This window comes from Gymnoscopelus braueri, assembly GCF_963280865.1.
Source record: "Gymnoscopelus braueri genome assembly, chromosome: 18".
In the NCBI taxonomy this organism is placed as follows: Eukaryota; Metazoa; Chordata; class Actinopteri; order Myctophiformes; family Myctophidae; genus Gymnoscopelus; species Gymnoscopelus braueri.
The window spans coordinates 45,423,234-45,437,388 of NC_137618.1; the positions used below are offsets into that span (position 1 = coordinate 45,423,234).

The 14,155-nt window shown below is 43.3% G+C and overlaps 1 protein-coding gene across 1 annotated transcript; it reads left to right on the plus strand.

The window, feature by feature from the left end:
* Window positions 1–3,026: 3,026 nt before the first annotated feature.
* On the plus strand, window positions 3,027–13,930 carry LOC308073385 (uncharacterized protein; the record flags this gene model as incomplete). The annotated part of the gene is made up of 5 exons (XM_080412256.1): window positions 3,027–3,093; window positions 10,912–10,998; window positions 11,604–12,211; window positions 12,454–12,704; window positions 13,699–13,930. 5 exons carry the CDS (start codon window positions 3,027–3,029, stop codon window positions 13,928–13,930), a joined length of 1,245 nt encoding a protein of 414 aa, XP_080268382.1.
* Window positions 13,931–14,155: the final 225 nt, after the last annotated feature.

The following is a 14,155-nucleotide window of genomic DNA, read 5'->3' on the forward strand; positions in this document are numbered from 1 at the left end:
GCAACCAGCTGGCTCAATTGCAATGAAACCGTTCCTTGTCAATCACCTCAACGCCACGATTACTAGGAGAGCTAATAACGAAGGGGGGAGACAAGGTAAAGACAGGCTAAAAGGAAATAACTTGGAAATGACGTTCGCCACACACTATCATTTGTATCACTCAAAGAGATAATGAGGGGGAATTTCCATTCACTCGCGTCGTTGCCATCTGCACATTGATCAAGAACTTATGCATGCAAATTCACACTGTAATCTTTAAGATTGCCATGTGCATAATTACCGCCGCCGAGACACGTGGACCAGCTTGCGTTTGTGTGTGTGTGACAGATACAGGAACTGGTTTCTTCCTCCATTTTCACATAAAGAAAACACTCCCCGCAGTACAGAAGAAAGTGAGACACGCTGCACCATTGATTTAATGAGCTTATCCTTGGATATTTTAGCCTTTACCGCAGAAGAAAAATCACAGGAGGGGGGAGGGGGGGGGGAGGAAAGAAAGAAAATCACTTGTCTTTTCTCAACCATTTCCCTCAAAAAGAGAGGGCCCAGAAAACATATTGATTAGTCACCCTTTGAAACTGTGCAGTGGGGGTAGAGAGAGAGAAAGAAGTGTCACAATGCACTGCCATTTTGTCAGAGGGAGGAGAGACAGAGAGAGAGAGACCAGGGGAGGCTGACAGTGTGTATAGGCATGGGCAGCAGGAGACTCAATTACATTTTGGAAAACTCGCTCGCTCTTTGGTGTTTTACACAAAAGGAAACAGCTACATTAATCCAACTCTCTCCCGCAGATGTGCCGCCGTACAATACCTACATCCTCCAGAAGAAGACTCTATCTGAACACCCTGCTCCTTCCCTCTGCCAATACCAGCAGCAGCAGCAGCAGGCAGGCATAGACAACAACAGTGACTAATGCACACATACAGATAGAGAAGAAACGCTGTAACTCTCCATCATTTATGGCCTTGTCGGTTTCGCAGACTTTGACACAGGCAGAGTCAGGAAACATCTAAGATCTAAATCATCGATTCCGTGTGTGTGTGTGTGTGTGTGTGTGTGTGTGTGTGTGTGTGTGTGTGTGTGTGTGTGTGTGTGTGTGTGTGTGTGTGTGTGTGTGTGTGTGTGTGTGTGTGTGTGTGTGTGTGTGTGTGCGTAAATAAATGGACTCCATAAAACTCCACCTGCGAGGTTTAATATTGAGATGATACATGCCAGGGGGGACCATAACAAGGTAGCTCCTTTTTTTGGGGGGGTGGGGGGTAGATGGAAGTGGCAAATCCATCGAAGTGCAAAGAAAAAGAGAATGGGCTGTGAATCTGGTGCTCCTTGTTTCCTCATTATTTGATGAGGTTAATCATATGAGCCCTATAGCAGTGGTTCTTAAACTTTTTTGTGCCAAGGACCCCCAAATTGATATGTATTTGGCCGTGGACCCCCACCAGAAAATGTGTTGTGCCAGGGATCCCCAGAAGCAAAGATTTGTGTTAAAAATATTCGCCTTTAAAACGAAAGATTTAAAGATTTGCACACATTTTCAAGATTTTTCAAAAATAAAAGATCTACAAGCTCGAACGAGGGGGCCTAGTATAGACCCCTGAGGGACACCAGTCAACGAAGTATACAGGCGGCTAAAGGGTTATGGTTACTTTGCTCTTTTCTTTTCTTTTATTATTGATATTGTCTGACCTTGTCCAACTCATAGCTGGCTCATTTTATTAATATCATTTTGAAATGGTCTGCATTTCTATAGCGCCTTCATGAAAGCAGTTTCCCCCCCCCCCAACAATATGCATTATTCACAAACATTCACACACCGACGGCAGAGGCAACCATCTAAGCCTTGGATTCTAAGGCACCTGCTCACCAGGAGCAGTTGCAGTAGTTCTGTAAACGCCTGTGCGTTTAAACAGTAGAAATATGGAGATACAAGCTACAGCTAGATACATCGGCTATGTTTGGGTAAAGCCAATCTACAAGCTCACAACGGCGTTGTGAGCTTGTAGATTGGCTTTACCCAAACATAGCCGATCTACAAGCTCACAACGCCTCGCCCAAAGAGGTTTGGTGGGGAGGGAAAAAAGAGCAGACTAAGTACAGAGTCAGGTGAGTAAGTAAGAGTAAGGTTAGGCGACCGCCTGGAGCCTCAACAGTCAGGTCTTACCCTAATTATTAAAAAAATATATATTAATAAACAGTTTTTCATTCCATTTGAGGCCCCTGGCGAGAACGTCAAGTCACATTCTAGGAAATAAGCGCACTGCTGGTTTTAACACTACGGTGTGTAGTCGAATGGGGAGTGGAGGGGGCCAGGTGGGCTCATTAGCCGCCTATTATGCCCTTTCAATGTCTGACTCATCACAGGTGAATGGGCCATTCACCTGACGATGTGGTAGTGCATTCAGTCTTTGTATCAATGCATTCCGTCCAATCCATATGTTAAAGAGCAAGACCACTTTGGTAGAGGTTTGGGTTGTGCATTTACCTTGCCATGATGTACTGTAACTCCAAAGGTGAAATAATTGCTCCATTGATTAGAAATTGATAATTCAAAATATGCTCCTCATTGACTATCATTGTTCGGTAAAACAGCTCTCGAAGTCACTCTTTTAGCACGTAAACCAACACAAACAAAGCTGATTCCGACCATATAGAACATCTAATCAATATTCTAATCAATGGAGCAATTTTTTTATTTTATTTCTTTTCTACCTTTGGAGTAACACCAGGCAAGGTACTGTAACTACACAACCCAAATCTCTACCAAAGTGGTCTTGCCCTTTAATAGGGCTGAAGGAGAAATGTGATGTATATTTCCAACAACCGCTTCAATAAAGTAACCCCATTGCAAAATCATATATACATATATACCGTATATATTTTCAGTCTGTCCATTTTAGACTTAATTGGATTCAGGGAGGAACTTCGGGATAATAGCCAGCCAGCACATCACGGAAAGAGCCAAGTCTCATTTCATGTTGAAAGTCAACTGAAACCCGATCCCACGCATGTCATGCAGAACACAGAGAATGTGGAACCGGAGGACCTATCACTCACCTATCATGCATGACCGCCGCAACGTCCACGGGGCTGGAGGTGACAGATTATCAATAACCCTATTATATGACCTGTCAGCAGATATGACAGAGAGCCCTGCCACCGTGTCACACCACAACAACCTGAAAACACATCATTTGTCCGGCCGTGTTTTTCTGTCTCTTTCTATATATCGCCGGCAGTGATGGTCAACGGTTGTCGCCGGTGTATGATGTTGTCGCGTTGGTACTTTGGCCTTTCATTTCTACTCCCGTCCTACGGTACTTGTTTCGACGAAGTAGTATCAATCACTTCGTTTGAACGACCGTGTGACAAAGTATAAATGTAACCCTGCGGTCTGTGTTTCACCCAGTTAAGTGTGGTTCAATAGCAGCAGAGTTTGAACGCAATAGCTGTGCTATAACCATATACTGTAAAAAATAATGGACAGCGTTACGCCCATAGACTCTACAGACCGTAAATGAAGCCTATTTTTCAGCAATTTCAAATCCGCCATCTTTCTATATCGCGTCATATCCTAGCAACCGGGAATGAATGCTATTGGTTGGGTAGCTTGTCAATCAAATCATCCCGCCCCTCCTAGAACATAATCCTACTTTATCATCAATTTTAAAATAAATGGGACCATAATTTACCGAAACGCATATCATGATGATTGAAAGAAGACTTTAAACTAGCGACTGGAAGCATAATGTATTTATGACAATGTTTATTAAGGTAATAAAATCAAGTCTAAATTTCGGCAAAAACCCACCCACTTGCATTGAGAGTTATTTCTTCTGACACCAGCAGGGGTAATACAGTAAAACTACAGGCCATTCATATGAACTGTCACTTATACAGTAGACTCAATTTAGGGGCGGGACTTCTGTCGTACGTATTTCTGATTTTTTTGGACCAATCACAACACTTGTTTCATTCACAGATAATGTTAACCCTTTAAGGCCTGGAACGCATCTGTGTCATTTTTTTAATTTGAGCTAAAAAGCATTATTTGACACTTTGGCTATTCAAAAATAGCAGATATACAAGCTCGTAGCACGGCACAGAGTGCCGCGCTATGAGCTTGTAGATCTGCTATTTTTGAGAAATCGTAAAAATGTGTGCAAATCTTTGAATATATATTTTTTCAAGCGAACATTTGTAACTCAAATCTTTGCCTCTGGGGGTTTGAGAACCACTGACATAGTAACATAATTCTTTTAAAAAAACAGTTTTTAGAAGATTCTAAAAACAGACAAAAAAACAAGGAGGGGGGCCTATAATATAAAGCCCCTCCCAGGTCAACTAAGTATAATGTCTCTGAATCCTGAAAAGTACATTTGTTTCCACCTGACAAATAAAAAAATAGCAAAAGTAGCAGATCAAGCTCAAAAGCTACAAGCTTTGGAGCCGTGTTTCGAGCTTGTAGATCTACTACTTGTGATGCTTAATTTGTGATGTTAATTTATGATAAAACACAAAAAGTAAAAAATATGGAGATAAAAGGTTTCCGCCCGACAGCGAGGTTATATATAGGGTTTAAGTGCATAAGCATCCCTGCATTGCATTCAGAATGGGGGCGTAGTGCCAGCCATCTTATATTCTATCTCCATATTCTAACCTTTTGTGTTTTTTTGTGCCCCCTTGATCATACTACAGTGTCACACAAAAGCATCAAAAGTAGCAGATCTACAAGCTCGAAACGCGGCGCGAAGCGACGCGTTTCGAGCTTGTAGATCTGCTACTTTTGAATTGGAATCCTGAAAAGTCACTTTTTTGGACATTTTCCACCCAGCAGAGACGGTATGATGAAAGAAGCTTATGTTGTCCTTCTAATCCTTGTATTTTTCTACAAACGCAGATTATGATGCATTATAAGCATGTTTATAATGCATCATAGACACAGGCTTCATAGAAAGTGTTACAGTACCAACCATCATCTTTTTAAAGAAACTCACCCCACACACACACACACACACACACACACACACACACACACACACACACACACACACACACACACACACACACACACACACACACACACACACACACACACACACACACACACACACACACACACACACACACACACGATCTCATTTACATCCCCCTTGGCGTGTCGGCCTTGAGCTTGTGACTGAGATATCCTTGCTTTTGGACCAATTCTGGCACAAATTGTGTTCCGTTATCATATCATCTCTGGCAATGATAACGTGATCATGAAATACATCAGTAAGTCTGGATGTAGCTGCTTTGCTGTAGTATAACGTTTTTTTCATTTTTTTTGTAAATTAGCGCCCTACTCAATCACACTACAGTGTCACACAAAAGCATCAAAACTTTTTTGCTATTTTTGAATTTGAATCCTGAAAAATAACAGTTTTGGACATTTGAGGTTTCCATCCGACAGAGACGATACAGATTGGACTCTATGCCAGACTTTTTCAAGTCATGGACCCCCAAATTGACGCTTATTAGCCCGCGGACCCCCATTTGAAAAGATATGCCAGGGACCCCCATAAGAGAAGATGTTTACGCAGTGATTCTCAACCATTTTAATTTCAACGACCCCCGGTTTGACATTCATTAGGCTATGGACCCCCCATTTAAAGGCATTTCTATCTCTGGGACCCCAATTTATTTTGTAAAAACCCCAAATGTATTTGTAAAATCAATGTTAATTTAACTCTGAGAGTGTACAAATGGAACCAAATGGACCCATCAGGGTCCATTTGGTTCCTTTTGTACACTCTCAGAGTTAAACACCCCATAAGGGTCCATTTGGTTCCTAACTATCCATCATTTAGCTGGGGACCCCCTGGAACTCCCTCAAGGACCCCTGGGGGTCCCCGGACCCCACTTTGAGAACCAATGCTCTATACCCTGTGTTATCATTATCTTCCTTCCCCGCCTATAGGCAGACTGTAGTCACCCAGCCAGGTAAGACTACTACTAGGCCTGGGGAGAGAAAAAAAAAAGAACATGACCTGTTCACACGCCACAACACAAGTCATTTCGGGGGTCTGTGTTTTGCCCTTAAAAGGCTGTTATTCAGAGGTACAACGTGCCTCACAGCTACACCCTGCCTGGCTGTCCACATATAGCTTTCAGTCGCTCACTTTAAAGCTCATATGGCTCTAAATCATGAGCATCCAGAACAGCAACAGTGCCATCTAGCTGTCACCAGACTTCAATCTGTGATGGCTCCCCCATACACTAGCAGATCAGTGCCTATAGGACAGTGGTTCTCAAACTTTTTAATGTCAAGGACCCCCAAAATGATTTTTTTTTTTGGACTGTGGAACCCCTGTCTCCAAAAATATTTTTGTGCCTGGATTTTTCAAAAATAGCAGATCTAAATGAGCTTGTATATCTGCTATTTTTAAATAGCCAAAATATAAAATATGGTTAAAGTGGTTAAAATGATTGTGACGCCATATTAACTAGTTTTGCTGCGGACCCCCTGGTACACCACCCCCCCCAAGGACCCCTGGGGGACCCCGGACCCCACTTTGAGAACCAATGCTATAGGACTCATCTTATATGTTAGGCTATTAAGACAGTAGAATAAGTTATGTCGAAAATCTATTCATAGAGAGCTCATTATTGCATTCATCATAATTACTTAGATTACTACGCTCAGATTACTGTGACATCCCCTGGTTTGCCTTCCAGTCTAAGAGCAGTGGTTACTAATCTGGGGGTCTCCAAATTATGTTGTAGGGTCCCCCGATGATTAGTTTACAAGGCTAACGATAAACAAACCAACATACGGTATAAGTGTATACAGGGTATTTGCACATTTCTAAAGTTACAATTTAATGACTTTTAAGACCTTTTTAATACCAAATTGGCCAAATTGTCAAGTAAGAAAGAGGCAAACATTGTGAAAATAGCCGATCTACCAGCTCACAGCGTAGATCGTCTATTTTCACAATATTTATCTGTGGAACCGAGTCAAACTAAATGTAATGCCTATAATTCCAAGTGCTCGTCAAGGTGGGGGGTCCCCAGTTCAAATAAGATTATTTTGGGGGGTCCCCAGTTCAAATATGATTATTTTTTGGGGGTCCCCAGTTCAAATATGATTATTTTGGGGGGTCCCCAGTTCAAATACGATCATTTTGGGAGGGTCACGGCCTGAAAAGTTTGGGAACCCTTAGCCTGGGGGGATATTCGGGGCTCTCTAAACTCTCGTTGGGTTCAGGAGCATCGGCAGCTCGCTGAGGGCTGCGTAATGAACCTCGGCAGCAATAACGTTTCCCTCAGCCTCCATCGCCGAACCGCTGTGGGGCATCTCTATGGAAAAGACTCTTAGCTTCCTTTCCTGCCTCAGCAACTCCACTTCCAGGCACTGCCATTCTACTTTAATTCTTTTTTTTAGCTTCTTCTCCTTCTTTTATGGAAGGCTCCAGACTTTTAGATGAAAGTGTAAAGTTGTTGGATTGAGAATGTCTGGCGGTGTAACCTTGGGATCAAATGGTTTACGGGGCTCACGGAGAGATAAAGTGGTCCAGTCAGGTTCAAACCTCTTTGGGTTCAAACTCGGGTCTCGGGTGATGTTTGCCGCCCTCGTCTCAGCCGCCCCCGGGGCTACGTTTTTTTACAGCTCGGGGAGCCATAACAAGACATCAAGATGATTGCACACGGCGAGGGCCGCCTTGTTCACCTAAACCCACTCATTCATTACTTCTGAACTGTTTATTGTTATGAGACGAATATTTTAACTTCCGTCTTGGTCAAGTGGTCAGCAGTGGTGGAAAAAGTACTCCGATATTTTACTTAAGAAAAAGTATCAATACCACAATATAAAAATACTCTGTTACAAGTAAAAGGCCTGTGTTCAACATGTTACTTGAGTAAAAGTACAAAACTATTGGCATCAAAATGTACTTAAAGTACGAAACGTTAAAGTACTAAAATGTTTGAAAATAGCAGATCTACAGCAGATCTCCTGCAGCAGATCTCACAACGCGTCGCAACGCGTTGTGAGCTTGTAGATCGGCTATTTTCAAATAGCCTAGGTATAAAATAGGGCTAAAGTGGTTAATGTATGTTTCATAATGTAATCATTTATATCTGAAAGGTAACTAGTAACTAAAGTTTTCAAATAATTGTAGTGGAGTAAAAGTACAATATTTGCCTCTGAGATGTAGTGGAGTAGAAGCAAAAGTATTAGAAATTGGAAATACTCAAGTCAAGTACAAATACCTCAAAATTTGACTTAAGTACAGTACTTAAGTACATGTACTTAGTTACTTTCGACCACTGTTGGGGAGCCATAACAAGACATCAAGATGATTGCACACGGCAGGGCCGCCTCGTTCACCTAAACCCACTCATTCATTAACTTCTAAACAGTTTATTGTTATGAGACGAAGATTTTCTTCAAGTGGTCGGTCATTTCGTTTTTACTCGAGCGCTCTCGAGTGCTCATTTAGACACTGTAGAGATGCTCGATATACCTACACAGTAAACTCCTCGGTGTAAATGTGTACATTTGTAACTCAGAGAGCGTACAAACGTAACCAAAATGAACCCCTCTGTGCGTTAAATTAACACTGAAGTATTTTACTGTCTAGTACCTGTACTTCATAGTTCTATTAGCACTCTCAATACCCTGCGGTAATTCCCTTATAATTGCTGCTTAACCTGTTGTGATTTGACTAAATGTTTATGGCACTTAGACTCCCATCTTGTACCCAGTCATCTCTGGATAAGAGGATGGTGCTAAATGCCACAATGTAATCTGTAGCAAAGCATCGTTTCAGAATAGGCTCTACGCACAGCAGCCATATTGGAAAGAAATTGGGCCTCTTCCTTACTTCCTTCACATGTCTTACCATTGATACTAATGAAGGCTCTGTTCCATACTAATGAAGGCTTCTGGTCAAAGGGTCTTGATATTGTGGATGTTGGCTAACTGGAAACACTCTGCTACACCAGTGGGTCTCAAAGTGTGGTCCAGGGACCCTCATGGTTCCTTGAGGGGGTTTCAAATGGACCCCCACGGATGTGTAACTTTGAGAGTGTACAAATGGAACCAAATGGACCCTTACGGGTCCATTTGGTTCCATTTGTACACTCTCAGAGTTATGGGGGTCCTTGGAATTTGGAAAAGTGGAAAAGTTTGAGAACCACTAAATGGTTCATTAGTATCATTGGTAACACCTGTGAAGGTAATAAGCCATTATTTCCAATAATGGCTGCTGTGCATAGAGCCTATTAGAGTTGTTCATGTTCGATACCGATACCAGTATCGGAAAAAGCTGCCGATACCACCTAAAATGCTGGTATCGGTGAGTATGTCATTCCAATACCACATCATTTATCACGTGATGATAATGTCATCACAGTAATTAATTATTTCATATTTTGAGTAGTATTTACAGTTGATGTTGCACTACTTTTTATAAATATATTTTTATTTATCCCTAGATTGGTCATTAAAACCTTTTAATGATTTGAGGACCCCCATAACTCTGAGAGTTACAGACCTGTAAGGGTCCATTTGGAACCCCCCTCATTAACCCATTAAGACCTGAGGCCGATTCTACAAAATGCCGTCTAAGTTTTATGAAAGAAAAACGTATGTTTATATATCAGTGGTTCTCAAACTTTTTCATGTCAAGGACCCGCAAAATGATATGCATTTGGCCCCCATCTCAAAAGATTTTGTTCCAGGGACCCCCTAGAAAAAAAGATTTGAGTTAAAAATGTTCGCTTTAAAAACATTTTTATATTCAAAGATTTGCACTAACTTTCACGATTTTTCAAAAATAGCAGATCTACAAGCTCATAGCGCGGCACGAAGCTATGAGCTTGTAGATCTGCTGTTTTTTAATAGCTAACCAATGTGCTATATGTATAGCTAAAATCTAAAATGACACAGATGCTTTCCTGGTTTTAATGAGAGTCTGGACCTCACTTTGAGAGTCCAGGGATTTTTTTATTACACACCGTTTTCTGTTCGGTACTTGATAACGACCGATACGCAAGTTATGGGTATCTGAATCGGTTATCGGGAAAAGGAAAAACGCCTCCCATCCACTCCATAGTGAGCTGCAGAAGAAGGTGGGCACCCTTCAGCCAGAGGATCACTCTCTCTCCCGCTGATGAAAACAGAGCGGTACAGACTGTCCTTTATGCCAACCGCCATCAGACTGCATAATGCATGAGAACTCTCTCCCTAAATGCATATGGTAGTGTGTCGGGCCCTGTTCTACTGTGATTATGATTATGATGTGTGCCCGATGTGTTCTTTTTTTGTTTGTCTTGTAGATCAATGGTTCTCAACCAGTGGTCCGGGGACCACCAGTGGTCCTTGAGGGGGTTCCAGGTGGTCCCCAGCTGAATGATGAGAGTTGGTAACCAAATGGACCCTTATAGATCTTTGACTCTTGAGAGCGTAAAATGAAACCAAATGGACCCGTAAGGGTCCATTAGGTTTCATTTTACGCTCTCAAGAGTGAAACTATTGTTAAAAATCTGCATTACTTAATTAAATAATTGCTATTTCGATCAACGTTGGCCTGTTATCTCTCCTATGGTACCAACATCAACACAGCATGGAATTGTGGACAAAATCTTATCCAACGATAACAAAATATTCTACGTTTTGGGTTCTGAGAGTCTAAATCTCATCAAACGGTGGTCCGTGGCTCAAACGCCTCAATTTCTCTTCGGGGATTAATAAAGTATCATCTCATCTCATCTCAAAATGGTATCGGTACATCCATCTATTCAGAATACTGCACCGATATGTCTCCTCCAGTACACAGAGTACTGTACTCTCTACGCCCCAGCGCTCCCCCCTCGTCTCCCGTTTGTTGGTGTGGCGTGACCACTCCAACTCGTTTTCCCTTCCTGTAGCCGCAACCTGTGAATTATTCAGAGAGCCATCGTCTGAGTGGCCCTCACCTGTCGACAGGAGCAGCCGGCACGGCAGCAAGGGGACAGGCGAGCCGACAACCCCCCATTTCTGCTTCTGACAGAGACCTGGCCTCAACCTGTCTGCCGCGTCTGCCGCTTGTCTGGGCACGACTTAGACAAATGCTGGTGTGAGAGGATCGTCGCAACGAGAGAGGTACGCGCGCTACAACAGGTAAAAGGTCTTTTTTCTCACGACACTTGACTGTAATTGTTGTAATGTTCTTTTCTTCCTTTCTTGTTATTATTTTTTTCCGCTGTGGTCTTTTTCTTTTTCTTCCCTCTCTCTTTTGACAGCCGGTGTGTCTGGCTCTCTTCCAGTTCGGCATGCAAAAGTTGTCACCTCGCTGTTGTTGACACCTTAAAGTGGAGATAAGCGAAGTAAGATCACGCTTTGCTCATAAGATTGCTTTTTTGCATTAATCATGAGGCTTAAGCAGGGATGACAGTTTGCGTGGGATGTCGTCCTCCAGTCTAAAACTCAAGCGCTGCCGATTTATTTGTGGAATACTACTAAGTCGAAGCAAAAAAAAACACAATGCCTGACAGTACTGCTGCACGTATACTGGTATTTTTTAATAAAACATTGTGTGTAACACATGGTTTTTGTCTTTTTCCTCTCTCTCCCGTTGCAGGCATGATTGCCTTCCCCTATTGGCTGTTTTTCTTCCAGTATGCTTTCATCATGCCTCTATCTAGGGCAGTTAGAGCTTGTTATAAGGGATGTAACTGTCTCCCGGACATAAAATATGTCAACTGTTCAGGTGGGAATATCTCCACTCCGGTCGGCAAGTTCCCCTACGACACGGAATACGTGGACCTGTCCTGGAACCCTTTGACAGAACTCCCCCCGGGCTCCTTCGGGGCCCTCTGGACCCTCAGGGTGTTGCTTTTGAAGGAGAACAACATCACTTTTGTGGCCGACAGGGCCTTCGTCGGCCTCCAGAGCTTGCAGAAGCTGGACCTCAGTCAGAACCAGCTCTCCGCCCTGGGCGAGGGCTTCTCCCTGGGCCTGGACTCCCTGGCGGAGCTCTCGCTGGCCCGCAACCGCCTCGTCGTCCTGGAGAGCGGCACGTTCCAGAACCTGGACAACCTGGCGAGGCTGGACCTGAGCTACAACCTGGTGAGCGTGGTGCGGCCCAGGGCGCTGGGGAGCATGACGGCCCTGCGCTGGCTCCGTCTGGACGGGAACCGCCTCGTGGCCCTGGACATGGGCTTGTTCTCCACCCTGCACTCCCTGGAGGTTGTTGTTTTTTTCTTTCTTTCTTTCTCTAAGCACCTTAACCAACGTCCATAAGTATATCATGCACAGCATACATTGCTGCTATGCTCATGCACCTGTGTCATATCTTACCTCAGGTACTAGTGTAAATGTGTAGATAACTTGTTTTGGCGTTTTTGTTCTCTTGTTTTGATCCCCCCTCCCCTCCCATTTTCCTTTGTAATCCTGTGATGATAACAATATACTTGATTCTGATTCCGAAGGTCCTGAGGCTGCGGGGGAACCTGGTCAACAGCACGGAGCCGGGCGCCTTCGCGCCGCTCTCCAGCCTCGCCCTGCTGGACCTGCGCTTCAACCGCATGTCCGCCATGCACTTCCAGACCCTGCTGAGCATCCCCTCGTCCACCGTGCACGTGCTGCTGGAGGGCAACCCCTGGCACTGCGACTGCGACCTGCAGAGGGTCTTCGCCAAGCTGGCCCACGTGCGGCGGCTCTTCCTGGACGACTACCACAGGCTAGTGTTGATTTCGTCGACTAAAACTATGACGAAAAATGTTTGTGGACTACCGTTTTTCACTGACGAAAACTAAATAAAAACTAAGCTATGATGACTAAAACTAAGACCAGATATATTGAACATTTCGTCAACAAATACAACCTAGACTAAAATGTTAGTGAGGGACTAGTGGAGAAGAGATCCAGTAGAACTGAAAGACAAGTCATTTGGTTGCGCTCGGGTGTTGCTCTCTGAAAATAGCAGATCTACAAGCTCACAACGCGTCGCGCTGCGACGCGTTGTGAGCTTGCAGATCGGCTATTTTCAGCTTGCAACCAAGTGTAATATCAGCCATTACGACGCCATCAAAGCACCGCCAAAATACATTTAGTCGACTAAATCAACTGTAGATTTAGTCGACTAAAATCTCATGATATTTAGTCAACTAAAACTAGACAAACAGTAAAACATTTCAGATGAATAAAATATGACTAAAACTGAATGGAATTTTATTCAAAAGACTATGACTAAAACAGTGGTGTAAAGTAACTAAGTACATTTACTTAAGTACTGCACTTGAGTACAATTTCGAGCTATTTGTACTTTACTTGAGTATTTCCAATTTCCAATTTCCAATACTTTTACTTCTACTTCACTACATCTCAGAGGCAAATATTATACTTTTACTCCACTTCAATTATTTGAAAACTTTAGTTACTAGTTACTTTGCAGATATAAATAATTACATTATAAACCATACATTAACCACTTTAGCCCTATTTTATGCATAGGCTATTTGAAAATAGCCGCGTTGTGAGCTTGTAGATGTGAGTACTTTTACTTTTGGTACTTTAAGTACATTTTGATACCAATACTTTTGTACTTTCACTCAAGTACATTTTGAATTCCGGACTTTTTACTAGTAGCAGAGTATACTTCTACATTGCAGTATTGATACTTTTACTTAAGTAAAACATTTGATAACTTTTTTCCACCACTGACTATACCACAGGCTGCGCTGCGGCGACCCGGCCGAGCTGAAGGGCGACCTGATGGCCGAGGTGGACGACGAGCTGTGCGTGGCCGAGACGGTGACCGTGCTCATCCTGACGGTCACCGTGGTGATCACGGTGCTGGCGGCCGTCATCATGGGAGAGAAGAACAAGAAGAAGGGCAACGAGGGTCCCGAGGAGAAATACTGCCCGGAGGAGGCCGTCGGACTGGATTCCGACTGCGATAATTAGGAGCGTGGCTCTTTTTAGGCGTGACGGCGGAATGAAGGGCTCCCGCGCTAATCAGCTCCATGGCCTCTGAACGGATCCCCCCCCTGGTTTTGATGTATTTCAATTATGTCTATTCCCCATTGTGAATCGTTTTTATTTCAACGCAAAGAGGGCATTTGTACAGTACCAGTGATTCTCAACCTCTTTTTCATCTCAACGACCCCCCAGTTTGATATGCATTAGCCC